Source organism: Cervus elaphus, chromosome 11 (assembly GCF_910594005.1).
Source record: "Cervus elaphus chromosome 11, mCerEla1.1, whole genome shotgun sequence".
In the NCBI taxonomy this organism is placed as follows: domain Eukaryota; kingdom Metazoa; phylum Chordata; class Mammalia; order Artiodactyla; family Cervidae; genus Cervus; species Cervus elaphus.
The window spans coordinates 13,939,071-13,964,068 of NC_057825.1; the positions used below are offsets into that span (position 1 = coordinate 13,939,071).

At 51.7% G+C, this 24,998-nt stretch overlaps 1 protein-coding gene across 5 annotated transcripts in view; it reads left to right on the forward strand.

Moving 5' to 3' along the window:
• Nucleotides 1-16,356, forward strand: part of TTLL11 (tubulin tyrosine ligase like 11) — a 256,195-nt gene extending 239,839 nt beyond the window's left edge. For all 5 annotated transcript variants that reach the window (XM_043916940.1, XM_043916941.1, XM_043916942.1 and 2 more), the window contains one exon: nt 15,494-16,356. In XM_043916940.1, coding sequence (XP_043772875.1) covers nt 15,494-15,789 — 296 coding nt within the window. In that variant the 3' untranslated portion in view covers nt 15,790-16,356. The remainder of the gene's footprint in view (nt 1-15,493) is intronic.
• Nucleotides 16,357-24,998: the final 8,642 nt, after the last annotated feature.

The window sequence follows — 24,998 nt, forward strand, 5'->3', positions numbered from 1 at the left end:
ATGCGTAGTCACGTGCTAAAACTTGTGTTCTGCTCCATCTTTTGCCCCATGGGAGAGGTGAGAAGGCAGACACCATGCCCCTGGGGGGCCCTCCATCTCACTGCAAGACTTAGGAGACTTCTAGTGATCAGGTATCCTTGACCTCCATCAGTCTTCTCTGAGGTCTGGATAAACCAGTGGTTCTCAATTGGAGCTGATATCCCCTGTCACCTGGAGACATGTGGCCATGTCTGGAGACACCTTTGCTTGCCACAACTGGGGAAGGAAGGAGGGAAGGTGCTATTGGCATCTAGTGGGTGGAGGCCAGGGATGCTCTAGACACTGTTATGCATAGGACACTCCCCCTCCCCCAACAAAGAACTTTCTGGCCCCAAATCTTAAAAAGCTGGCAAGGTCGAGAAGTCCTGGGGTGGAGTGTGTTCACTCAGGATCTTCACAGTAACTCTTTGTGTGCGTGAAACGGCCACATTTTCCCTTCAGCTTTCCTAAAAGACAGCTCCTGGGGCATGGAAGCACTTCCCCGGGGGCCCCACTGCGGTCACGTGATGTAGCTGCCAATCAACTCAGGGCGAGGGCTAGCAGCCTCCCAGGAAGGGTGTGCTCCCAAAGTGCTCTGCAAGACCTTACATGACTGAGGTGCTTTCTTCTTGGTAGCAGGTGGGTGTCTCTGCCCACACTTCCCCGCTGATCACGTATGCGGAGGGAGGAGGAAGCCTTATATAAGCGCAGCCTCACGCAACCTTCTGTCATTTTGGCACTCCAGGGCCTGGGGAACCCCTCCCTCCTAAAGTCTTGAGGGAATGTGGCTCTCTTCCGAACAGGCCCGGTAGGGACGCTAGCCACCTGCAGGGTAAAATCTGTGCTCTGTAGCCTTTGGGATGGGCCTGGCCAACCTCCTGTCCATCTTCTGCAACCCCAGCGCCCCAGCCCCACTCTCCTCTCACACGCCACACATGGTGCTTCTCAGCGGCCAGGCCAAAGTGCTTCCTTCTGCGCCTCTGCTCTGCTCCTGCTTGCCTCCCTGCCTGCAGCCTACCTTCCCTAACTTGACTGCCTGAGCAATGCCCCCCGGGCATGACCCTCCTTTGTGAAGCTTCCAGGTCCCTCGCCCTGCCAGTCATACTGTCTTCTCTGTTGTCGGTTCTTGGCACACCACCCCCCTGCAGGTCTTACTTTCAGTTCAGTTCAGTCACTCAGTCGCGTCCGACTCTTCGTGACCCCATGAACCGCAGCACACCAGGCCTCCCTGTCCATCACCAACTCCCAGAGTCCACCCAAACCCATGTCCATTGAGTTGGTGATGCCATCCAACCATCTCATCCTCTCTTGTCCCTTTCTCTTCCTGCCCTCAATCTTTGCCAGCATCAGGGTCTTTTCCAATGAGTCAGCTCTTCGCATCAGGTGGCCAAAGTATTGGAGTTTCAGCTTCAACATCTGTCCTTCCAATGAACACCCAAGACTGATCTCCTTTAAGATGGACTGGTTGGATCTCCTTGCAGTCCAAGGGACTCTGAAGAGTCTTCTCCAACACCACAGTTCAAAAGCATCAATTCTTCAGCTCTCAGCTTTCTTTATAGTCCAACTCTCACATCCACACATGACCACTGGAAAAACCATAGCCTTGACTAGATGGACCTTTCTTTGTTGGCAAAGTAATGTCTCTGCTTTTTAATATGCTGTCTAGGTTGGTCATAACTTTCCTTCCAAGATCATAAATGTTAGTGTCTGTCTGTGTCCCCTCCCCACTTGCCTTCATGCATGCTTCATACATGCTTCATACTGGGGGCCTAGGGCCTAGCACAGCAAAAGGTTATTGAAGGAGTGAGTGAGTGAATGAATGAACAAGTGCTTGGATGGAATGTCTCTACTTCCTATTCTCAGAGTGGCTACGTCCGAGCCCCCTAATGATCCCCTGTTGCTCACTTGGTTACTTGAGACACAGGACACATTGACTTCAGGTCTACCTTGTCCCCTGCCATGGATGCTGTGTGGTCTTGAGCATACGTGTTCTCTACACTGGGGCTTCCCTGGTGACTCAGATGGTAAAGAATCCGCCTGCAATGCAGGAGACCAGGTTCGATCCCTGGGTTGGGAAGATTCCCTGGAGAAGGAAATGTCTACCCACTCGAGTATTCCTGCCTGAAGAATCCCATGGACAGAGGAGCCTGGTGGGCTACAGTCCATGGAGTTGCGAAGAGTCAGACACAACTGAGCGACTAACAGTTTAACTTTCACTTTCATTCTGGGTACACCCACGGTAGCCAGCGGCAATGTGGTACCCTGTCCTAGGCATGATCTCTGGTCGAGGAAGTAATAAAATCGTAACCAAGTTCACAACTCTCCCTAATTCTCCATTTGCTGTGGCCCCAACTGGCCCCCAAACGGCACCGTTCTGAGCTCCAGTGCAGTGAAAGAAATATTTTCGTGCACTAATAAAATTACCTTTTCCAAAGAAGGCAATTTGCATGTTAATGTTTTGGGTAATTCTCTGCAGCTCCAGTGCCCTCGGGGCTGCAATTTCTCTCTGACAAAGTGACAAAAATAAACTCCCGCATAAAAGAGCATTTCTCTTCTCTCTCATTTGTGCCCTAAAGTGACAGTCTTAATAGAAGTCAAGTTGAAACCCACTTCTCTGTCTTATTTTTGACACTGATCTGCCTCCTATCATCTCTCCAAGTGACAGGCCGGGTCCTTGGAGCTCCTTGGTGGTGCTGCATCTTGAGGACAGGCCTTGGTCCTGGGGATTAGGGAAGAGGGCTGCATTTGGTGGGTGAGTTAGGGTGACCTATTGTTGTTTAGTCACTCAGTCATGTTCACCTCTGTGACCCCATGGACTGTAGCCCACCAGGCTTCTCTGTCCGTGCGATTTCCCAGGCAGGAATACTGGAGTGGGTTGCCATTTCCTTCCCCAGGGGATCTTCCCAACCCAGGGATTGCACCCATGTCTCCTGCATTGGCAGGCATACTCTTTACCACTGAACCACCCACCAGGGGTGACCTAACGTCTCCCAGGTCACCTATTATCTGGAAATAAAGAGCAACTACAATGGGATGGAGATTCTGAGCCTCTGCCGTCCAGGACCACAGCACACTGTTTCCCTGCCAGCCTTGGCCCCTTTCATCATCTAAAGATAATAAGGAAAGAAGCTCAGATTTGTGGGGTGTCTTCCAAGTGCCAGACTGGGCCCCCTTAACATCTAAGTTCTCTCACTGAACTGACCCAAGAGCCAGACAGGGTAGGCAGAAAATGAGCTCTGAGAGTGAAGTGAATGAGCAGAGGTCACCTATTGCCATTGACCTTAGATGTGTGTGGCGTAAAGCCTGGATTTCTTCTGCACTGAATAGATGCTAAAAGTGTGCTCATAAACTTAGCCCCTGTGCCGCAGCTACTCATGCCCACATGCTTTAGAGCCTGTGCTCCACAACAAGAGAAGCCACCGCAATGAGAAGCCTGCGCACCGCAATGAAGACCCAGCGCAGCCAAAAATAACTAACTAAATACAATTATTTTTTTAAAAAATATGCTCACAGCATCAGTGACCCAAGCAGCAGGAAGGGAGGAGAGGACAGCCATTTACCAAACACCCACCATGTACCATATGCTATGCCTATAGATTTCTTTTTTTTTTTTTTGAGCAGTAGAATGATTTATTTTTCATTTGTTTAATTAAAAATTTTTAATTAAAAAAATACACTTTTAAAGGTTACTTTTCATTCACAGTTATTTCAAAATATTGGCTATATTCCCCATGGCGTACAATCCATCCTACCTTACACCTAATAGCTTGCATGTGCCCCCAGCCAACCGTTATATTGGCCTTCCCCCCACACACACTGGTAACCACTAGTTTGTACTCTATATCTGCAAGTCTGCTCCTTTTTTGTTATACTTACTAGTTTGTTGTATTTTTTAGATTCCTCATATAAGTGACATCATGCGGTTATTTGTCTTTTTCTGTCTGACTTATTTTACTTAGCACAATGCCCTCCAAGTCCATCCATGTTGCTTTAAATGGTAAAATTTCATTCTTTTTTTGTGGCTGAGTAATATTCTACTGTGAGTGTGTGTGTGTGTGTGTGTATCTTCTTTACCATTCATCTGTTGCTTGCATATCTTTATACTAATTGATTTCATTCCGTTAGTCAGCTCATGGCCAGGGAGCACCGACCTCTTGCCAGGCACCCGTGGTGACAGCAGGGCTAAGAGACCAGTAGGACAGACCCCCCGCCAGGCCCCAGACCCCTGACAGCATGGCAGCAAAGACAGATGGACGTTAGCACAGAAACACAGAAATAAACACCTACTTACCTGCTACCATGAGTTCCAGGAAGTAAGTTTTAAAGAGGATAGCAGAGAAGACAGGGAGAGCTGTCAGGAAAGGTAACATTGGAGCTGAGATCTAAGCGCTCCCCAGGGAGAGGCGGCGGGAAAGAGGGTTTCATCAGAGCAGGGGGTTCTCCGGCTCCCGGGGCAGCCCAGCTGCAGAGGCAGGCAAGAGCTGGATCCTACCTGGATCTTACCGTGTGCTGACAGCACGTTAAGGGTGTAGATTTGTTCTGAACGTTGTTGAGGAGCTTAAAGCAGGGGGAATACACAGCTTGACTCATGTTTCTGAAAGGTCATTCTGGATGCAGTGTTAGAAGCTGGGACACCAGCCAGCTGGGAGGCTGCGTGGGGGTTCAGAAGAGTGATGGTCTTGCAGGCAGAGGGTGGGGAGGATGAGGGAGGTGGGGAGCAGGATGGAAAGTACTTGGGGTGCAGGGGGGAGGCAGGCACTGTGGGAGAAGGGTTCAACGATGGCTCTCAGAATTCCGGCTGGAGCAACCAGGAGGGTGAAGATAATTTATTTAAATGGGATCGAGATCAGGAAAAGAAGACCCGGAGATCCATTTCTAACAGGCTCTCTGAGATGTTGATGAGACACCCCACTGGGCAAAAAAAAAAGTAGTAGGCCTGGAAATAACTATTCAATGGCATTGATTTCACAGAGGATATTTAAAGCCTAGGGATTGAATGACAGGGAAAGACAAGAGCTGAGCCCAGGTGGAGAGCCCTGCAGGACCCCACACGCAGGAGAGACAGTGAAGCCTGGGAGAGCCTGAGCCCGGAGTTCCCAGAGACAGACAAAGAAAAGCAGGGGAGAGGGTGTTCAAGGAGGGGCTCCTAAAACCATTAGCTGGCACTTCTAGGGTTGGGCGGGGGGGGACCGCTCTGAAGAGCTCTGATACCGTAGTCCTTATGTCTCAGCACAGAAAGAATTCAGTGAGAGGCAAAGTGATGGATGAGAAGTAATTTATTACAATAGGATGCTTATGAGGCTTGCAGGCAGGCTAGCGAGAGAGTGCCACACCCCGAGAACTTACTGAGCTACAGTTTTATAATCAAAGGAAAACTGGGGGTGGAGGGTGGGCGGGTGGAGAAGACCACTTTCTTCCTTATTCTTGAGTAGATGCCGTGCTTCCATCATCAGCTCCTTCTCCAGGCTGGGCAGGGAGTTTTTGTCCCTACATGGTCAAGCTGGGACTGTAACAATTATTTCAGGTCTCTGTACAGAGAGTACCTTTCCATCCTAGGGGTCGTTAACTTACGGAGCTCACTGGGCAGGATGTGGGTCTCATGCCACCGTCGTTTTATTGTTTGGGGGCATGTCTCATGCTTCTGTTACCTGGTTTTGTGGCTAAGCCAGCCTGCTTGGTTTTGTGGTTAAGCAAACCTGCTTTCCTGAGTAATCCTTAACTTACAGGGGTGTCCCATAGTTTCTCTACTTACAATCCCCCTAGGGGAATTAACCGTGTAATCACCTACTTTGTCGCCTTACTCTGTCCCTGTCACTTCCACGTGGACAAATGCAGAGAGTGAGCGAGCTAAGAAGACGGGGAGGGAAGGTGGCCAGTCATTTGGCGACGGCAGCTTGGTGGCGAGGTAGGGAACCAGCCACCTGAGACTCCGGAGGGGAAGCTGTGGAGACTGTGCCTGCACCAGCATCCCTTGGGAAATTTGGCTGAGCATGGAGCAGAGATGGAAAGGTGACTTGTGGACGCAATGTCAAAGCAGGCTTTTAATGCAAGACCGGGGCTGTTTGCTGGCCAGTGGGCACAATTCGGGAGGGAGACCCTGATGATCTGGGGCCACTGGACCCTGACTCCACACTATGTGCCCCTCCTCCCTTAGGCTCTGCCACGTTCCTACCTCTCACAGGCATCATCTGCTTCTTCCTTTGCCTTCTAACCCTTCCTTCTCCTGGTCCCACCCACTCCCTCCCCTCCCCTCCCCTCTCCTCCCCTCTCCTCCTTCCTTTCCTTCAGATGAGGGGTGAGGGCTTGCCTGGCTCCATATCCCCCTGATTGGTGGTCAGCAAAAGTCTGTGAAATTGAATTGCTCTGGTTGCTGCCTTACAAATCCTCTCAGAGCAAGGCCATGGTGGGGAAGAAGAGTTAGATTTGCTCTCTGGAAAAGTAGAGCCAGTGCAGAAGCTTTGCATATTCACCCCAGTGGCAGAGAGCACACAGTGAGACAGGGCCTCCTTGGGAGGTGATGAGACCCCTCCAGTCACCGGAAGTGCCCAAGTAGGGGCTAGATGACCACCATCAGCAATGTCAGGGTGGGCATCCTCGACTCAGCACCTCACGGGGAAGCTGCAGGAAGCCAGAGAGACAGCACCAGAAACCATGCTATTCCTGCTGGCCCATGACTTATGGCCCCTTCCCTGCCTCTCAGGGTGACCCCGGGGTCAGGAGGGCAGATCCTCAGAGCTGGGCTCACATCCCACCGCCACCTCCAGACTGTGGGGCTCCAGGTGAATGTCTGTATCTCCTGCACCCCAGAAGCTGTAGCATCCAACTAGTAAACAGCCAAGACAAAAGCAAAATTTCGCTATATCACTGAACACAGAGGAACAACCACAGGGTGAAATGCAGATCAGAAATGCACCTGCCACCAGGGTTTTTTTTAAAGAGGTCTGCTTTTTAAAAAATTTATTTTTGTTTTTATTTCTTTATTTTAAAGTTATTATTTATCTTTTGACCACACTGCATGGCATGTGGGATTTTAGCTCCCCAACCAGAGATTGAACCCATGCCCTCTGCATTGGCAGCATGGAGTCTTAACCACTGGACCACCAGGGAAGTCCCTAGATTTTGTTTGGGGGTGAGGTAGAGGCACCTCATAAAGAGCTCACCCCAGTGCCTGATACATACAGAGCTTGTGCTCTATGCCAACTACTCTTATTACTTCTCACCGAGTAGTGTTGTGATCCTCTAAGGGCTTGGATTCTGTGATCTCTGAAGTCCTTTCCAAGCCAGAGATCGTGATCCCTTGCTGAGAGATGAATGTTGGACCTCAGGAGGTCCATGGGTGCCATTAATCCCAGCAGAAGCATCTGGAAGAGCAGCAAGGAGGTGGCAGGAAGCGGTGACCAGCCCTGCAGCCCATCTCCCCAGACGATGACTCAGGAGTTCGCATCTGCCTCATGGTGGAATCAGGGGTGACCCTGGCTGGGGCTGGAGCAGGACCTTCAGGCCACTCTGCGCCCGCCAGCGGTATGACCTGTGATTAATGAAATGATGGAATAACTGCTTTCATCTTTGCTTATGTTTGTTATGTGGGTGCTGCAGGCTTCTGGGGGTAATGATTTTTCTCCAAGGTCTATTTATGGTTCACTCCTGACACTTAGTAATTTTTCCATCTAGCCAAGGACAAAGGTGATGGTGACTCGCGGCTGTAATGCTTAGATACAAGAACTCTGTGCTTGAGACTTCTGTTCCCCAGCTATAGGGGAATGGCTGTCTCCTCTGTCCCTTAAAGGCTGAGCCTTGAGGAAGTTTCCATCTGTTTTGGGATGAGGTGGTGTAGACCAGCAGTGGGGGACCCAGTACTGCCACTCTGAACAGCGCGAACTGGGGCACAGGAAATGTGACCTTGGCAAGTGGCTGGGCCTCTCTGGATTCAGCCCTCTAAACTACGCAGTGTGAATATCAGCAGGACCAGCCTCTCAGGGTTGTTGTGACATTGAAGGGACACGTGCAGGGAAAATGCACAGCGTGAGTCCTGGCGGCAGAACATCTTCAATAAACGTGGTTTGAGATTTTAATTATTATAATGGAATTTTTAAAGATATTCTTTTTAAAAAAATATATTTAGTTATTTTATTTTTGGCTGTTCTGGGTCTTCGTTTCTGTGCGGGGTTTTCTCTGGTTGTGGAGAGCAGGGTGTTGCTCTCTAGTTGCAGTGCGCAGGCTTCTCGTTTCAGTGACCTCTCTTGTTGTGGAGCACAGGCTCTAGGCACGCAGGGTCAGTAGTTGTGGCGTATGGGATCTTCCTGGATCAGGGATCGAACCCGTGTCTCTTACATTGGCAGGCAGATTCTTTACCACTGACCCAGCAGGGAAGCCCAATTATTATTTTTCCAAACATTCAGAAGCTGCCATCCCTCCTAACGCTTCTGGAATCCTAGGAAATGGCCCGATCCTCTGCCCATTTTACAGAAGGGGAAAGTGAGGCCCAGAGAAGGGGAGTAATTGGCCCAAAGCCACGCCACGTGGAGGGCAGAGACCAAGTGAGAATCTGGGTCCTCTAACCCCGCAGCATAATTTTTCCTCCTGTAATCCCAGTTAATCAGCTCATTGATTCCCCGAACACTTACTGAAAGCCTGCTCTGTGACAGCTAGAGATGGGGGGCGCAGGCTCCCCAGCCTCAGGGCAGCCTAGTGTGGAGACCAGCGGTCGGTTAGTGCAATAAAAGAAGCAAATGAAACCAGCGTCATGATAGCGCTCCAGGCAGCGGGAGGTGAAAGGGCAGGCATTAAAGCGGCGAGATGACTGGTATTTTTTAAGCGCTGTATTGGGCTTTTTCTAGGGGGTGCTTGGTAAAAGCCACTCTTTACAGAATAGAAACCAAGCCCTCCGGAGGAGAACTGGCTCCCGAAAGACTAGACAGCTAGCACGTGGCAGAGCGGGGACCAGACCAGCCCAATCAGTCATTCCTCCACGGAGCCAGATGCCATCTCTCGGGAAAGGCCCAGTTTTCATCTCCTGTAGTGGAGCCCTTTGAGACCCCAGCCTCAGGCCTGGGGGAAGGACCATGGTAATGCCTAGGGTGACAGACTGCAGCTACAGATCAGAGCAGAATGCAAGCCACCCCAGGAACAGAGGGAAGACAGATCTTCGTGATTAACCACCTTGGAGTTGGTGCAGCCTTCACATAGCTCTTCTGGGGCGCGTTCTGCTGCAGAGAGAGGAACCACTAAAGTAATTCTAGTCAAGATCACTCAGCTTTATTTCCCACCACCGATTCCAAACAGAAAGCTTGTATACTTGCACATTTAAAAAAATCACTATGAGACAGAAACCTCTCTTCCAGGTGAGCAATGAGAAAGAGATTTAAAGGTTCTAGTGAGAGAAAGAATCAGCAAATAGCTGTCCTAACCCAGCACACCAATATTTTGAAATAAAATTACTAGCAAGGAAGCACAGGTATATTTGAGAGGGAAAAAAATATATCTCATATTCAGTCTGGGGTAATATCTCTGGCTGTCGACAATGATTTGGATTTAATTATATCATATATGCAAATGTGCTCTATAAACTATAAAATAATACATAAATGTCACATGTTAAGAAAGAACACGGTGTCAGAAAAAGAACTGTGGGTTTGAGTCAGCTAGGGTTTAAATGCCGCCTTGTCCACTTAAGGGGACCTAGACAAGCCACTTGGCCTTTCTGGGTCTCAGCTGTAAGTGGGGAGTCCTCTTCCGAAAGCGATTCAGAGAACCAGGTGAGAAAGTGGATATTTTTGTAAACTGGCAGGTGCTCTACACACGGACCGCATCATTCTTGTTTCCATCCTTAAGCCCCAGAATAGATGATGAGATTATCAGTGCAGCCGCAGCACTGTCCTTAAGTCCAGTGATCAAGAGCCCCTCCCTGGGCGTGGAGAGGAGCAGGCTGGGGGCCAGGAGCCGGTGGGCCCTCTCTCACCAGGCTGATGGACAAAATGAGGCCACGGTCTGTCAGGGGCTGCATCCAATATGCAAGTGGCAGTCTCGGCAAGAGCCACGCGGATGGCTACGCTGGAAGGTTCCAAAGGCTGCTTTCTCCAGCGAGATCCATGAACCCAAATGAAGTTTAGAAAAACACTCAGCAGCTCATCTTCAGGCATAGTGGGCAGGAGGCGAAAGCCTGTTTGCAAAGCCTGGGGGACAGTTCTGCACCTTCTTGCTGACATCCAGCAGAAATGGGAGTGGTGGGAGGTGGGCTCCCTCATTCACTGCAAGGCAGCGTCGTTTCTTCCTTCTAAGTGACTGGAATTAACACCCCGTTCTGGCCATCTCTTTGACAGCTCTTGAAGCCTCAGCAGAGTCAAAAAGTTATGGGAACAGTCCTAGGCTCAGGCGCCTTACCAGCTATATGACTTTGACAAGTCTCTTGAATATAAAACAAGATTGATGGTAACACTTGTTCCCTGAGATTTCTGAGAGATTCGTTCAGTTAAATAATGCAAGTGCAGCCCTTTGCCCAGGGCCTGCACATAATGAAGGCTCAATGAATATGAAGTGCTATTGTTTCCTTTCATCCCTTTTACTGTAATGGGTCACTGAAGCAATGTTACCAAAGAGATACTTCCAGCTCCGCATCAGAGCTGTAAGGAGTGATCCGGCAGGGCTGGTGGAGGAGCAGGGGAGAGCGGTACGGTTTCTTACATTTAGCTCAAGTAATCTCGAAGACCTGGTAAATGGTAGGAGACACTGCAAGTACTGGGTGCACCTCAGCAGAACCAAGCTATAGACCAGGGTGCTGTGGACTAAAGCGTGCCCTACCCCCCACTTTCAATCATATGTTGGAACCCTAACCCCTAGTATGATTGTTTTTGGAGTTGGGGCCCCTGAGGAAGTAATTAAGGTTAAATGAAGTCGTAGGGTGAGGCCCTGATCCAGTAGGACTGCTGTCCTTATAAGAAGAGATGCCAGATTGCTGGCTCTCTCTCTCTTTCTCTCTCTCTCTCTCTCTCTCTCTCTGCCTTGGGAAGGCACAGAGAGAAGGCGGCTGTCTGCAAGCCAGGAAGAGAGCCCTCACTAGAACTAAACCACGTTAGCGCTCTGATCTCAGACTTTCCACCTTCAGAACTGTTGAGAGAATAAACGTCTGTTGTCTGAGCCACCCCAGCTATGGTGCTGTGTTATGGTATTTGGCAGCCCAAGCAGATGAAGATGGTGGAGACAGGTGGGCAGTGGGATTTCGGAGGAGAGAGCTTGTTCTCTGCACCCCCAGAGGCTCTTGATCACCCATGGCAGGGCTAGTCCAGCACTAGGTTTCGCAAAAGACCATGCTCTCAACTTCTTCACTCCACTGCCTTCTCAAGAGCCCTTCAAGAGACAGCCAAGAGGGAATGTTCGTCCCAAAGCTTCCTGATCACCCTTGAGTGTCGGAACCCCAGCACTGCAGTTACAAGCAGTATCTGGGCCTCATCACCAACAGAGAGCCCCCAGGGGACGGGAACAGGAACCTGCATTTTCGGCAAGGTCCCCAGGTTATTTTACAAATAAAATGTTAGCAAACCACAGGCCTTGAGGGGAAGGCCAGTCCCCTCGGCCTGCTGTTAGAGCCCCTTCTTCGTGAGGACTCCTGACTCGCCCTCACGCCCCCATCCACCCCATTGGCCCCCCAGAGACATAGGCACGACCCCCAGACTCTATCCAGAACCTCATTACCTCTCATCACCCGCCCCCTCTCCTGCTGCCTGGCCCAACTTGCTATCCGCCCTCGCCTGGACCAGCACAGTAACCCCCTAATGCATCTCCCCGATTTTCTCCTCCTGTGCCCCTGCCACTTGCTGTCAACACAGGACCCACCCTGACCGTGTCACCTGGAAACTTCCCAGTGGCCACCTGTCTTCCCCAGCATGAGATCCGAAGTCCCACCTTGGTCCACAGGGCCTTTATGGCCTGGCCCACCGGAACCTTTCAGGCCATCAGTACAGACAGAGAAGGCCAGGGCCCGGCAGAGGGCAATAGAGCTTGTCCCCCCCACACCACTTAGTGGTCAAGCCATGATGCTAGAAGAAACCGGGGATGTGTGGTTTCTCAGAAACCAAGAGAGGACTTAATGCAAAGTTGGAACAAGTTCATGCTTTTCCAGCTCCCTCATTAGTCTTTTAAAAATAACTGATTGCGAATCTGCTTTCAATCAGAGTGTCTTAAAAGGCAGACATTTTTAGCCCAAAGTCAAGCTTCTCTCAGTTCAGGGGCCAGCACTTGTGCAAGCAGATGGGCTTTCAGAGTGGAGAAAGAACAGACTGCATCCGGCAGTGGGAGGAGGTGAGGCAGGGACAGGTTCTCAAAGTGGGGTCCCGACTAGGTGCCTTGTCACCACCTGGGGACGTGTTCAAAGTGCAGGTTCTCAGACCTTCAGAGCCAAGAACCCTGGGGTGGAGCCACGGTCTGTATTCCAACACGGCTTCTGAACAGCATCAGCAGAGCCTGAGGCCTGGGTTCAAGTCCCAGCCCTGCTGCTTACCTTGAGAGCAAGTTATGTGACCTGAGGGCAAGTTATTTGATCTCTCTGGGCCTCGGTTTCCTCATCTGCACAGTGGGACTCGTAGTGAGGGTCAGAGCACTGGCAGAGTGTACGTGACCCATGCAGGAGTCAGTAATGTCCATTCCCCTTCATCCTCGTACATATACTTTATACATGTATAATTTTTTATCAAAGCAGAACATGTATGCAGAAGATTTGCACTCTAATTTTTCAAAGCAATGACTTCAAATAGTAGCAACGTCTTCATAATTAGAAGCAGCTGTCCCAGCATCACCTTTTTCCACTCTCTAGATTTTCCAGTTGCATATTTTTTAATTGCACACATGTGTACTATAGAAAATCCGAAAATGTAGACAAGCAAAAAGAAAACCGAGGAGAGCACAGTCAACCCCATATCTCATTTTATCAATAATGAGATATCGATAACGATTTCTCAATGATTTAGCCATACTTTTTTCTCCCCAGAGAGGTCTTAATTGTATTTTGGGGGGTGTGTTATTGCTCTAATCATAGTCTGCCTCCAATTAAGGGAAGAAAACGGGTGTTTGTTGAGTAAAAGGTGCTCAGCCTTCACTGTTCAGAGTGCGTGCTCCAGAGACAGCAGCCTGGGTACCACTAGGAAGCTTGGCAGAAATGCAGGGTGTTGGGCCCGATGCCGGAATCTGCATTTTTTGACAAGACTGTAGTTAAAGTGGGGGACGGGGGTTGTAGACCCCTGAGCTATGAAACTTGCAGTCACGCACTGTTCTTCCAGTCCTGGATAAGAGACTTGAGCTAGCACGTAAATGCGTGCGGCTTCCTTTACAAACGGAAAGTCTTGCCGCAAAGCACTGCCAGCTGAACTAAACAATGTGATTGATGAGGAAGGTGATTTACATTCTGGCCCGAGCTCCTTATCTTGTCAGGGACCAGGGACATGCCGTTCCTGGACCCGGCACCCGTCTGCCGACCACACTTGGAGCAGCGGCGCTTGTGAAGTTGGGGGCTGGGACTGCCCCGGGTTTCTCTGGTTTTAGATCCCAGCCTCTTCAGCCTGCGTGTCCTGGACCCTCCCACTGACTGTGACACACACCCACACATGCAGGCACACCCTAGGAGAGCCCTGGCCCAGAGTCAGTGATTAGAAAACGTCTGTCTCTTCATACAGGCTCAGGCCTCATCCCCTGCGTCTCGGTCGGTACCAGGCCTCTGTTTACATTAAAAGGGTTACTGTTCTTTCTATCAGCTCCTGTCAAGACCAAGCAGGGGACTTGCAGAACGTCTGGAGTCAAGAGAAGCTGAGTTAAAAAAAAAAAAGCTTTGATGGACTTAGAAGATTAGAAACGAAAAACAAAACAGCAACGTCTTCGCTCAGCTCAAGTTTCCAACACAAAAAGATCTCACAGATCCCAGGGTCCATATATCATCCAGTATTTACGAACTCCAGGCCAGGCCTCCACCTACAGTGACAGAGCAGGCAACTAATATGTCTGAGAAGGAAGCAAGGCCCCTGGGAAGGTGTGGATCAGCCGAGTAGGAGCTGGCTTCTCTAAAAATCCCATGTGGCAATTGATCCAGCCTTAGAGCCATCTTCCCCAAAGAGCCCAGGGAGGCCCATGATTTTGGATCATGGAGCTCATTTTCACTAGAATGTTGGGAAGACTCAGAACCTTTTGCGGGGCACAACTTGGTTAAGAGAATTGGGAGTCAGAGTGTGAATTTCCAAGCCACAATTCTCTGGCTGTGTGACCTTAGGGAAGTTACTCAACGTCTCTGATTGTTAGTTTCCGTATCTGTAAAATGGGACATCATAATAGAGACCTTGCAAAGGCATGTCTGTGAAGCGCCTAGCACTGACTCTTTCATTCATTCACTCATGTAGTCAGTCCCTCTCTATCAAGCATCTTCTGGGGACCTGGCACTGGGGGGACCGAGGTGAGCTGGAGCCCACAGTCCAGCAGGGAAGCTAGAGATTGTCAGTGAACCGCTCTAATAAAACCCTGAACTAGCAGCCAAAGGTGCTACCAAGAAAAAGGCAAGAAGCCTCTACTAGGGGCTGGATCTAACCTGGGACTCAGAGGAGGTTTTGCTGAGTAAGTGATTTTTCAGCTCAAATCCCAAGAATGAGTAGGAGTTTATGAGGCAAAGTAGAAGAACCTTCCAGGCGCAGAATGGGGTCTCCTATTAATACCTTTCAGAATACAGTTTTGAGTATAGAGAAGGGGTCAGGTATGTTTTACTTTTTGAGGTAAAATTTACACGTAGCAAAATGCTCAGATTTTAACTTAAGGTACAATTTGTGGATTTCAAGAAACATACACGCTCATGTAACTGACATGCCTATGAGGGCTTTCCCCAGGTGGCTCAGATGATAAAGAATCTGCCTGCAGTGTAAGTGACCCAGTTTTGATCCCCGGGTGGGGAAGATCCCCGGGAGAAAGGAATGGCTACCCACTCTGGTATTCTTGCCTGGGAAATCCCAGGGACAGAGGAGCCTGGCAGGCTATAGTCCATGGGGTCACCAAGAGTCGGACACGACTGAGCACCTAGCACTCTCCATGAGGATATAGAATGGCCATCACGTTGGACTCATCTTCACACCCTCTCCCTTATTATAAAAATTTGGGGCTGGGTTTTAATGGGAACATTTGATGGCGATGCAAGGGGATAAAGGCGTTGGGCTAGGTTTAAATCCCAGACCTACCACTGGACTTTGCCCAAGCTCCAGTTCTCTAAAACTCAGTTTCCCCATGTGTAAAACTGGGTTATTGAACCTTCTTCACAGGGTTGCTTAAAGGGTGAATCTGCAAGTGGTTATGAATGCCCAGCTGGCCGGACGCTGGTCAGGCACGCTGAGACGGCCCTGCTTCCTCTCCAAAAGGGAACAGGGGTGGGCAGAGAGCCTGCTGGTTGGCGTTGGGAAGCCAGGGCACCTGCGCACACGCACCATACCCCACCCTAACGCCGGTCTCTTGTCCACAGGGATGTGCCTGCAGGCCTTTGTGGAGGCCTTCTTTTACCTGGCTCAGAGGAAGTTCAAGATGCTGCCGCTCCACGAGCAGGTGGCCTCACTGATCGACCTGTGTGAATACCACCTGTCCTTGCAGGACGAGAAGCGCCTGGTGTGTGGCCGCAGTGGCATATCGTCAGGGAGCAGGCTCCAGCCCAGCGCCACCCCGCAGGAGGCCGCGCCCGCAGCCCCGCCAGCCGAGGGCCGGCCCCAGCCCTGCACAGACGGCGCCCACAAGGTCTCCCACTCCAGACACAGTCTGTCCTGAGGGCCGCTCTGTCTTCCCGGAAGAAGGTTGAGCCTGAAAGACGCCACCCCCGGGCTTCCTGCTGGTGGAAAGATGGCAGGATGCTAAGTCCCAGCCCGAGATCCTGCTCTTCGTCTCCACGTTCTGCTGAGCTGCGCTTGGCGAGCCCGCCTGATTCTCGCCCGCTCTCCTCCCCAGCACCTCTTGGTGGCCCACCTGCTCGTGAGCCATCAGCGGACATATGATATGCAAAATGTGGCAGATGGCCTCTTCTCTTCTGGGCTCGTGGGAAGCCACACCTGGGGATAAAAAGCTGCTGTGTTTGGGGCAGGGTGGGGGCACCAACAACCCCAAGATGGAGAGCCATGGAGAGGAAAGAACTCGAGGCATTGGAGTCTGGGGTCTGCCCCCGGGCCCCTTCCCCCACCCAGAGAGAATATGGTTAGAGCTTAGGAACATCATGTTTGACTTCCTACCACCCCGTTCTGTGAAAATGAATTGGAAATACCCAGGAGGCCTGCGCGCTCTCCCACCCCAATCATGTGCTGCGTGGGTGCAGTTAACAGACCGACCTGGCTGATTTCACGAGCTTGTCTGTTGCCAGCAGTGTTCCGTGTGTTACTCATTAAGATACAGATTTCACTGAGAGGTAGCTGAGGAAGGCTCCCAGGAGTCTCAGAGCTGGCTGGAGCCTGCGAGCCACCTTCTGTCCCATTTGGTTTGACCCCACAGCAGGCGTTCCCCGGTCATGTGTTTTCTGATCAGAGCTCTCTGCGGGTGGGGTGATCACCGTGTGTGCCCAGAGTGTGCGGGGAGCCTGGGGAAGGTGGGGGCTTCAGAGGGAAGGAATGTGTCGGTAAGCCCTGCGTAACGGTCAGAGCAAGTCAGAGCTTGACGTTAGAAGTGTCGGGGAAAGGGGAGTCACACTCTCCCTTCAACGAGACCCTTCCCTTGTCTCCATTCATATCCCCAGACATCCCCCCCTCTCAGGGGGAAGCTTCAGAGGCAGCCGAAGGGAGCACTTTGGAAAACGGCCACAGGCAAGTCAGGGTCCAGGGCCCGCTGACCACAGGCAGCCGAGAAGCTGCCATTGTACAGCCAATCTCCCCAGAGTGCTGTTGGGTTTGGGGTTAATCTCCCCCTTTATCAAGGACCCTGGAGGGCCCTGGAAGGAGCTCACCATCAGGCTCTGAGGGAGGAGGATGAGGGTCTTGGACGGCATTCGTTAGCATGGTGCCTGGCACACAGTGGGACTCAGAAAATGCTCACAAATGTAGGGACTGGGGAAGGTCATGGGTGTCAGTGTCAGAGAAGTGTCTGAGAACAGCACAGACATCTTCCTTCCCCCGCTTTTCCTCGTCCTCCTTACACTCCTCCCAGTCTCTGAGCCAAATCCCCTTCACTCCAACCAGTGGGAGCAGTTGCGTCAAAGTCCAGCACAGAGCCTGGTCCCTCGTAGGTGCTCAAAAAGCGTCTGTTGAAATGCACGGCTGGGAGTCATCCACTTTGGAATATTTTTCAACCCAAAGGGAAGGCTGTTAATCTAAGATCGCTCCAGCTGTTGGCCAGTTTAGGGGGTGGGGTCGGGGTCTGTTGATCCTTGCCTGACCTTCCCTCTAGCCAGACACCCATTCCCTCAAGGTGTGAAGTCTTCCTCCCCCACCCCCACAGGGTGGCTCCCATGCGTTGCCCTTATCCCATTGTTTCTCCCGTCCTGCTCCTGGAAGCCCAGGTCAGACCCAGGTCTGCAGCCTATCCCCACCCCAGGGGACCCCGGCAGTCCCCGAGCCCTGCAGGGCACATGCTGGGAGACTCATTCTTTCTATAAAGAAAATAAATGCCTCTATTTTCCCAGCAAAAAGCAGGAGGTGGCCACAGGTGGGAGGGACAGGAGGTACCTGATGAGCAGCAAGTGCTTCCCAAGTGGGAACATTTTAGAGGTGTCATCAGCTCTATTTTCCAGTTGTCCGGGGCAGTTTTGTAAGGCCGTTCCCATTTTCAGAGAAGGGAAAACAAGGCCTGGGAGGTCACGTGGTAAGTCAGGCCTTGGTCCAGGTCTGTTAGTCAACTCCAGAGCCCCATCCCCTCTGTGTACCCAGGTGAGTATGAACCCAGCTCCAAACAGAGCCCTGGTGGGTCCTTCCCGCCTGTGGGCCCCCAGGGCTCTGCACACTGCCATGCCATCTGGGGTCACAGGTCAGGGCCATCAGCGTTCCTAAACTGTCCACTGTGAGAAAACGAGTTTGAAAACCCTGCGTCCGCTCTCCCAGAGCCCTGTGACCACAGCAGATGGATTTCACAGCGAACGACCCAAGTAAATGGTCCCCGCAAGCTTATCAGCAGCTGGCAGCAGCAAAGCATCTTTTAGACAAAGTTCTAACTTGACATCATTTCTTGAAGTCGGTTTCCAGAAAGCATGCACTTGCCAAAATGGGATACCATCATCAGCTTCCAAACCAACCAAACACATTGAATTTTTTAGAAAAAAAATAATCAGTCGGCTGAATTCTAGGGGACTTCCCTATTGGTTCGGTGGTTAAGAATCTGCCTGCCAGTGCAGGGGACATGGGTTCGATCCCTGCTCGGGGAAGATTTCACGTGCCACAGGGCAACTAAGCTCATTCACCACAACTCCCAGGCCTGCACTCTAGAGCCCATGCCCTGCAGCAGGAGAAACCCTCACACCAAAACTAGAGAGTAGCCCCTGCTCACCACAACTAGAGAGAGCCCACACACAGCAACAAAGACCCAGCACAGCCAAAAATACATAAATCAATTAAAAAAAAATTTTTTTTAAAGGCTGAATTCCACCAGCATTGTTTGGGGTGAAATGTGAATATCAGCTCCTAGGATGAGGACCGTCCTCCCTTCACCCCTCCTCGCCTCTCACCTGGAGGCGTGGTTGCTGGGTGGTCTCCCAGGGTCACAGTCTAGAAGGAGCCCCTCCAGGGCAGGACAGGGCCTGAGAAAGCCCCGTGGCCCTCGGTGAGCATTGGGGAACCAAGGCTGCCGTAGTACAGGAGGCCAGCGAGTGACAGCGGGCCCTGTGTTTTCTCGACGCCACTGATCAGGAAGAACCAGAGGCTGCTCTGTTACTGGAATGAGTGATCGGAGACTTCCCCCACCGCCTCGTGCCTAATAGGAAGTCCCACTGTGTTTATCCCCTTCAGTAATTGGCTGCTCCTTTGTAGCGGGTAATTGGAGTGATCACAAGAGCAGACGTCTCCTTCCTCCTGGAAGAGAGATGCTCCGTGGGGAGCTGAATCCCTGTTCTCTGCCCATAGGATCGGCCCATCCCCAAGAAGGGCCCACAGATACTGTCTGGACCTCTTGCCCCCTACCCTCTCCTGCCCTTTCTTCCCCTCCTGCTAGTGCCCCACCTCACACACTGTCTGGCCACACTGACCCTGTCACTGTCCACTGGCTGGGTCCTTGCATGGCCTGCAGCCAGAGCGGTTCGATGAATAGATGAGATCAGGTTCAGCCTCATCCATCTTGGGCTGTATGCATCCCTGGACCACTGCCCGCCCCCCTCCTTTCCTGCCGTGCCGTTTCTGGTGTATCTGGAAAGCACCCTTCCCTCTTCAGGGCTGGCCTTGCCTGCTCCCCTCCTTCCTTCCTCCCAGGGGTTGTCCTTGGCCTCTCTGCCTTTACCGTCAGGCGCTCCATCCCCACAGCCCAGGCAGAATGCAGCTTGCAGCAGGGGCTTGTGAAGGATGCAGGTGGACTGTTAGCAGTGCTGGTCCCAACGGACCCCTCCCCAGCTGCGGAGGCAGGACCTCCTGGAGACAGGCGCCTCCATCCCCAGAACTCCCAAATCCCTCTTGTTTGTCCTCCGTCTGCTCTCCCAGCTCAGACCTCATTATCTCTGGCCTACGCTGCATCAGTCTTGCATCCCTATCAGTTCAGGAAGAACTCAGAACCGAAATGCTGATTGCACGATCCCTTAATTGTCAACCCTCCTCTTTTCCCAGATAAAGCCCAAGCTCCTTGATCTTCAAGTCCCCTCCTCCCTTTCCACCCTAAATCCACACTCAGCACCCACGTCTCCGGAGCAGCCTCTGCTCCCACAGCCCTTTGTGTCTGTTGTTACCACTCTGGAGAGAAGGTGCTGGTTCCTGACCCCTGGGAGGGGGGGCACAGGGCCCGCATCTGCTCCATGCGCTCCAGGCTTAGCTGTCCCCTCTGCTGGACCCTCCCTCTGCCCAGTGGAAACTTGTTGTTGTTCAGTTGCTCGGTCATGTCTTTGCGACCCCATGGACTGCAGCACGTCAGGCTTCCCTGTCCTTCACCAACTCCCAGAGCTTGCTCAAACTCATATTCGTCGAGTCAGTGATTCCATCCAACCATCTCATCCTCTGTCGTCCCCTTCTCTTCCTGCCCTCAATCTTTCCCAGCATCAAGGTCTTTTCCAATGAGTCAGTTCTTCACATCAGGTGGCCAAAGCATTGGAGTTTCAGCTTCCGCATCCGTCCTTCCAATGAATATTCAGGGTGGAATTCCTTTAGGATTGATTGGTTTCATCTCCTTGCAGTCCAAGGGACTCTCAAGAGTCTTCCCCAGCCACCGCAGTTGGAAGGCATCAATTCTTCAGCACTCAGCCTTTTTTATTGTCCAGCTTCCACAAGTAAGTGGAAACTCACTTATCTTTCAAAGTCCAGCTCACGTGTCTCCACTGCCATCCCTCAAGCAATGAGCCACCCCCTCCTCCTCCTTGTGAGAACCGGGAAGTCCTTTGTGATCGTACTTGTGTGTGGTGTCAGTGTTCGCGTCTGCCAAGCTGTGAGCTCTTTCACGGTCAGGCGGGTGATAGCTTGACACTGGTCCCTCAAGCACCGGACTGGGGCCTTCAGGTGCTGGAATGACGTGTTATCCCCAGACTGGCTTCTGGTTTCCTGCAAAGTGTGAAAGGATAAAGGGGGAAGGTTCCTCCTTGAATGCTGTAATCCATCAGGATAAATGAAGTCGGGACACTCAGCTCCCCTCCTGCTCTACCCTCTTTCATTTTCCTTGCATATTTGAAGACACAAGGGCTGAAAAATGGTCTCTGCTGCTCCTCCGACACCTGGAATTTGCCTTGTGATTGGCAGACTATTACTTTAAAAATAGCTTAAACATTTTTTTTTCTTTCATTTCTTGATAAATACCCTAAACTCCCCAGTCCCAGCATTGAGAACCAGGCTTGACTGTCTGGCATTTGAGTCCCTTCCCTTAAAACTCAAAGATGATGTGATTCCCCCATCAGTGGCTCAGAGCTCTCCTTCTCTCCCAGCAAGGTGCATTTTAACCTAAAATCCACCTCACCCTGATTGATATTTTTGCCAGTCTCCCACTGAGTCTGACAGATATGGGAGACATTTTTCCATATGGTATATGAATTTCTCCCTCATGAAATAAGTTCGAATTTTTTGGTGTGTGTTCCCAGGGGCAAAGGAGCTTTGCAGAACAGGCAATACAGTCAATTACCTCCATCTCTGGCAACCAAAAGTCTTGCTTTTCCTGTAACTAGGAAATCCACGGAGCACACAGCTTCCACACGCATACATGTGCACGCCCACAGATACACTGAGGGCCTTTGAGCTTTGGTAGAAAATGGCAAAATTTCTGATGTCTTTTTGCTCATTTCTGGCAAATTGCTTCTGAGCCTTATTCAGAGAGCAGACGGAAGGGGGTCTTTGCAGCCCTAGAGTGACATAACACGCTCACCAGGAGGCTGGTGGGGAATGTTTCCTCCGACGCGGAGGCGGTTGCTAAGAGTCCAACCAGGATGGTGGTTTCAGGCCATGGGGACATTGCCTACCCCTCACTGTGTCCCCCCCCCCTTGCCCTGTCCCCCCAGCCCCCTCCCAGGCTGCAGAAACAAGGCAAGGAGCTGGGCAATGAAAAGAGCCAGCCATGGGTATTTCCCTTCAGAATCCTTAGCATCAGAACAGGGAAAACAAGAATCCCGGCAGGGACCCTGAGAGGGTCTTTGGCTGCGTCTGTGGCTCTCTGGCTATGTGACCATGACCATGGACCGGTAATTCCAGCCCCTTGCCCGCTTCCTGGCCTGTACCATGGATGTGGGTCATAACCAATGAAAAGAGCCTGGCGTGGACTTGGCACCAGGCAGGGTCTTAATAAATGTCCATTGAACAAAGGACCGATCTCGATAGGCTTGAACTAGACAGAAGCCAGAGATCACTTCTGCCCACGCCAAAGGGCCCTGACAGGCCCGGCTCCTCCAGGTCTGGCAGGCAGCCGGCGTGTTAGCGCCTCCTCCCTCCGTGGGGGCTCCACTGCTGGGCTGCAGCTTCTGCCTCTTAAAAGCCTTTAAAAAATTCTTTATTAAATTTTCATGGCGCATAAAGTCAAGGTTCTGTTACTTGGCCTCAGTTGTCTTGGAAACTTCGTAAAAGGCAATAATAAAACCTAGCGGAGGGCTGCTGCACATAGGCCCCTTGTAGAAACGACTGCCGAGCACCAGCCATTTCTTCTGCATCATCATTTGTGACAGCAAACCCAGCGAGGTGGACAGGGCTTGTTCATTTGGGGTCAGTTGAGGAGAAAGGTGATCCTTTTTCACTTTTTTCCCACCCCTAATGGTTATTGTTTGCCTGGGGGTGGGGGCTGGGGGGTGGGGGGAGCTAAATCTTGCCTCAAGGAACCTGTGAGATTCTGGGGGAGATGGAGAAAGGAGTTTGGAAAGCTCCTAGCACTTGATCCACCGGGGACAGTCTCCCGAGGGAGGGAGTGACGGGTCCCTAGAGTATGGCCACCTCTTAGAGACTCTGGCAGAGCAACGGCCCTGGGGGAGAAGGCGGCCCCTTCCAGCTTTGTGGGTGCAGTGGCCACTGCACACAGCCCCAGGCTGGGTAGGGGTGCAGAGCAAGGTCTGCCTCCTCTCACGGGGAGGCTTGAGGCAGGGCAGCTCCCTGGAGAATGGAGGGTCCAGACTTCTGCTAAGAGGCCTTCTGGGGCTGCTGACACCCCCGGGGGCCCCATCCTGGCCTCACCCCTGCGCTTGACCCTGTGGGAGCAGCCTAGGTCTGCTCAGAACTCTTCCCAGCCTCTGGACCATTTGGTAGGATGAGAAAGGCACAGAGCCTTGAGTGATAAAGTGGAATCTCTGCCCCCTAGCAACTACACCCAGTGGCATCAGAGAGGTGTCATTTCCCACAGCCCCTCCGCAGTGCCGGGGTGGGGGGCACTCAGGAGGGCTCCGTCCCCACCCCGGGAACCCCTAAGGTTCTCTATTTTATGAAACATTCAGACCCTGCACATGCCTCATGCTCCGACTCTGTGCCAACCCCTTGGTCCTAGCGCCTGTGCCACCACAGATTCGGCCGTGGGGTAGAGCTGCCACCCTGCTCCCTGCTGGAAAAACTCAGGTTTGCCACCTGCGGTACCCCCGCCAGGTGGGGAAGCCCCCCAGCTGCACGTAATGTTAGCACAGCCTTGGCCCTCGGCAGCCGGCCTGGGCACACCTTCCAGGGGCCTTTTCCACACTTCTGCCTCCCCCAGATGCCCTGGGCGTGTGGTGGTGCCCGTCAGGGCTCAGACCCAACTCTGTCTTAAACCCCGGCAGCTCCAGCTTTCTCGATAAGTCCTGGGTTTTGTTAAAAGATTCTATCCGCCACCACAGCCTTTCCAACATGTCAATTTCACAGACGGGGCACCAGAAGCCCACCGAGGGGAAGCGCCTTGCCCGAATGCCCAGCAAGGGAGGGATGCGCGCTCAGGCCTCCTCAGCAAGGCGACCCGAAAAGCAGAAGCCAGCCTCAGCCTCTGGTTCAAAGATTTTAAAGTAGATTCCACAGTAGCCAAGAGCAGTTCCACTAATTCCGGGTTTGTTTGTTTTTCTTTTTTGTTTGTTCTTTGCTTGTTGTGGTGTTTTATATATTGCGGCCGCATGTAAGGAAAAAGCTGCAAATGCCATCATCATCATCACTTCCAATTTTTCAACTGAGATGAAGCTGGGGGTCTGGGAGAAGCACCTGGCTTGAAGTCATGACCACAGCAACCTCCTGCCCCGGGCCCCTGAGCCCAGCCTTGGCTTCTGCTGCTGCTCCAGCCACCTGGACCCTGGAAGGCACGCATCGGGTTGGCAGCAGTGACCAGTCACTGGGGGGGTCCACCCCGGGGTCTGAGGCAGGAACTGGATCTTCCTCCCTCATGCACCAGAGAATGGTTTTGGAGGCCTTGGAGGCCGGCGCTGGGTTTGTTTCTCACTCAGCTCCAGTCATCAGGCACCGGCCATTTGATCTGCTTGGACGTTCAACTTCAATAGCTCCTCCCCAGGCGCTTAAGTAGATCTGCTGTGAGCCATTTCCAGGGCCAGCGGCTGTGGCATCAGTGGGTCACTGGGTCTATCCCTGATGGTCCTGGAGAAAAATATAGCCCACACCGGCAGGTCAGAAGTCTGTGGGCATGGCTGAAATGCCAGGTGCAAGCAGCTACTTCCTTGAAGCCTCATGTCTTAGCTTTAAAAGTCCTGTAACTATTGCCTTGGGCTCCATATATACCCATACTTTAGTCAGGACGCTGACTCATATGATGCTAAGCTAAATCCCAAATCACAGCGGCTTCACCCTGAGGTTTATTCTTGCCTGTGCAAATCTCACCGGGTCAAGGATGACACGTCTTTGGACAGGGTCCCAGCTTCTTCCTGCCTGGGCTCTTTCCCCTCAAGGATGGTTTCCCAGTTGCCTCTGAGAAGAAGAGAAGACAGGAGGATTGCAGGAGTGGGTTGTGCAGGGAGCGCTGACCTCACTTCTACCCACATGCACTCGACCAGAACTTGGTCACCTGGCCCTACCCTAAGTGCAGGGGATACTGGGCAATGTGTTCTTCCTGTGTATCCACGATGAAAAAAATGAAATGGGACTCAGTGGACGCATAGTATGGTTTTTCCTCAATTCATATTTGTTTTAATATAAAAATGCTTTTCTCTCCTTCCATCTTCAAATAAAATTGCTACTTCAAGAAAACAACTGTGTTTCTCCTACAGCTGCACGAGTGTCTCATCTTGCCCCTGTCACGGACTTTCCATTTGGGAAACACAATGTGATGGAGGGCACGTGGGTTCCTGAGACTGCAGGGGATTCTGGGAATATCTTGGATCTTCCCACCAAGAATTCCAATCCTAGGTTCTGTAGCTTGGCTGAAGCTCAGCCCCAAGTTCCTGGGGAAAACTTCCCATCCCCTGGAAAACTCAGTCCAAAGCAGGTCACTGAAATTTCCCCTTGGGA